We start from the raw sequence: 2,628 nt of genomic DNA, 5'->3' as shown, positions 1-2,628 counted from the left end.
GGGGCCACAGAGGCTACGACTGGGCTGGCCTGTGGCAGCGCGCCCCACAGCAGTGCCGGTGCCTCTCGCTCCATCATCCGGGCAGCAGACTCCAGCACCGTCACCGGTGTGGTGCTCTGCTCTCTCCAATGTTGTAACAGTCGGCTCCGTGCGTGTGTGTTCTCCCTGTGGCTGCCCTGGCTCTGCAGATCACTGGCACAGCAGACCTGAAAGAACCCCCAATGACCATAGACTCCGATAAGGTACGAAGGCACCCGGCCAGGTTTATTGTCAAACGAAGCACGGGAATAGTTTCCCGCAGACTCTATAGGACGTACTACGAATATGTGGCCCCCCAACAATGGACCGGCTCAGTCAGTGCCCCCCAGGCCAGACAAAGACAACTCCTCGAGTAAATTCTTAAACACAGGTACAAATTCCACATCACTCCTGACGTATCGAGGTGCAACCCCTCTGCGTGTTGGGGTGCCGCCTCTCCCCTGGTACATGTGGGTTTGAACAAGTCTGTCCATCAGATTATCCTTTTGACCCTGTCTTTTAGGGTGGTTCAGCCTGTTCCTCATTATCTCTGTGGAATGTGTTCGTACCGGACTGTTCTGGTGCCATCCTGGCCCATGTTTATCCTATTAGTGCTTGATACCCTTTAGCTGTGTGTATACGTCCAATTAGCAGCCTTCTTGCCAGCTTCTGTGAGCAGGGCTTGCCTCTGGCTCACAGCTTCACTTTGCTTTGTGTTAGCAAAGTCTTGACCTTTACTTTAGTCCAGGCCTCATACCGGGCCTCTGATACCGAGGGTTTATGTTTCATGGCCTCATCTTACCACACCCTGTGATGGGGCAAATGCCGCCCTTCCCTGGAGAGAACCCGAACTGCTGCATCGGCGCCTCGCTGCTGGAGGCGGAGGGCAAATGCTGCTCTCGCTCCCCCCAGGCAGCTCCCTTAACGCCCCTCCTCCATGGCGGGGCGGGGATGCGCCCCGAGAGCAGCAGGGGCCCCGTGGGGCTGACAGAGCAGGGATATTCAGCTCCAGTACACGTGGAGGGGAGTTCCCATGGCCCCAGCCACCACAGGCCCTGGCTCGGGCCCCTAACTGCACCTCCAGCCCCATGACTCCCAAACCCTCTGCAAATGCCCAGGAATGACCCCTGCAAGTGGGGCAGAGAGGAGCAGGGACTCAGGGAAGGTCATACAGCGAGGCAGGGCCCAGCTGACTGGAACCTAGAAGTCCTGGCCCATTAGAGCATGCTCCCGCATTAGGAGGACAGGATGCGGGAGGGGGCCAGAGCCCGCACTGCACCGGGGCAGAGCCGTTGGGCGGCTCATCCCACACCCCGACCCGGGCCCTCACGCCATCTCCTGCGCCAGGCGATAGTCATACACGCTGCCACGCTCCGGGAAGCTCCTGGCGTCAGACGGCTGGTGCCGCTCCATGGAGTCCCCGGTGTCAGCAGCTGACCCAAAGCCACCCCCGCCAGGGGTCTGCAAGCGGAAGACGTCCTGTGGGGAGGGGAAGGAGGGGAGATGGTGAGAGGAGAAGGGGGCTGTCCCCGGACTCTGCCCAGACAGGAGCCGCCAGAGAGGGGAATCAGACCAGGTCAACCCAAGGAAAGGTGTGGCTGGTACAGCCGGACCGCAGCACAGCCGTGCCAGCCTCACCCCCCACCGGGAGAGCCGTGTCAACCAGCCGCCCCCCTCCCCCAGGACAGCCGTGCCAGCCCCTCCACCCACCGGGAGAGCCGTGTCAACTAGCTGCCCCCACCCACCCCAGGACAGCCGTGCCAGCCCCACCCCCCACCGGGAGAGCCGTGTCAACCAGCCGCCCTCCTCCCCCAGCCAGGGGGTGCTGGACTCTTACCCCGGGGAGCACTCGCACTGACGTCTTGCCCCCCAGGTTGATGATTCGTCCATCTCTGAGGATGAGCAAGTTCAGCCCGGGGGAGCCAGAGTCCCCCCCTGCCCAGGAGAGAAAGGGGGGGGGTCAGAGGGAGGGTCAAATGGGGGGGCAGATGGGGATACCACGAGGGGGTGGGGGTAAGATCTAGGGTTGCCAACTTTCTCATTGCAGATAATGGAACACCTTGCCCCGCCCCCTGCTCCACCCCTTCTCCAAGGCCCCCTCCCCACTCACTCAATGCCCCCTCCCTCTGTCGCTTGTTCTCCCCACCCTCACTCACTCAGGCCTTGGCTACACGGGCAAGTCACAGCGCTGCACTTGCTGCGCTCAGGGGTGTGAAAACACACCCCCCCCCCCCCCCGCCCCGCGAGCGCCGCGCCGTAAAGCCCCAGTGTAATCAGAGCCTGCAGCGCTGCACGCTCGCTCGCAGCACTGCACGCTATTCCCCTCGGAGAGCTCTCGCAGCGCTGCACACTATTCCCCTCGGAGAGCAGCAGCGCTGCACGCTATTCCCCTCGGAGAGCTCTCGCAGCACTGCACGCTATTCCCCTCGGAGAGCTCTCGCAGCACTGCACGCTATTCCCCTCGGAGAGCTCTCGCAGCGCTGCACGCTATTCCCCTCGGAGAGCTCTCGCAGCGCTGCACGCTATTCCCCTCGGAGAGCTCTCGCAGCGCTGCACGCTATTCCCCTCGGAGAGCTCTCGCAGCGCTGCACGCTATTCCCCTCGGAGAGC

General features: G+C 62.5%; 1 protein-coding gene across 1 annotated transcript in view; it reads right to left on the bottom strand.

The window, feature by feature from the left end:
• Positions 1 to 238: 238 nt before the first annotated feature.
• The window catches only part of OPLAH (5-oxoprolinase, ATP-hydrolysing), a gene marked incomplete in the record, with an annotated part of 32,362 nt that continues 29,972 nt past the window's right edge, over positions 239 to 2,628 (bottom strand). The window contains 2 exon segments of the mRNA XM_034763798.1: positions 239 to 1,497; positions 1,856 to 1,953. Of these exon segments, the coding sequence (XP_034619689.1) occupies positions 1,345 to 1,497; positions 1,856 to 1,953 (251 nt within the window).

This window comes from Trachemys scripta, chromosome 2 (assembly GCF_013100865.1).
Source record: "Trachemys scripta elegans isolate TJP31775 chromosome 2, CAS_Tse_1.0, whole genome shotgun sequence".
NCBI classification, from domain to species: Eukaryota; Metazoa; Chordata; order Testudines; family Emydidae; genus Trachemys; species Trachemys scripta.
The sequence above is the reverse complement of the archived record's forward strand: the minus strand, read 5'-3'. Positions and strand labels throughout refer to the sequence as shown.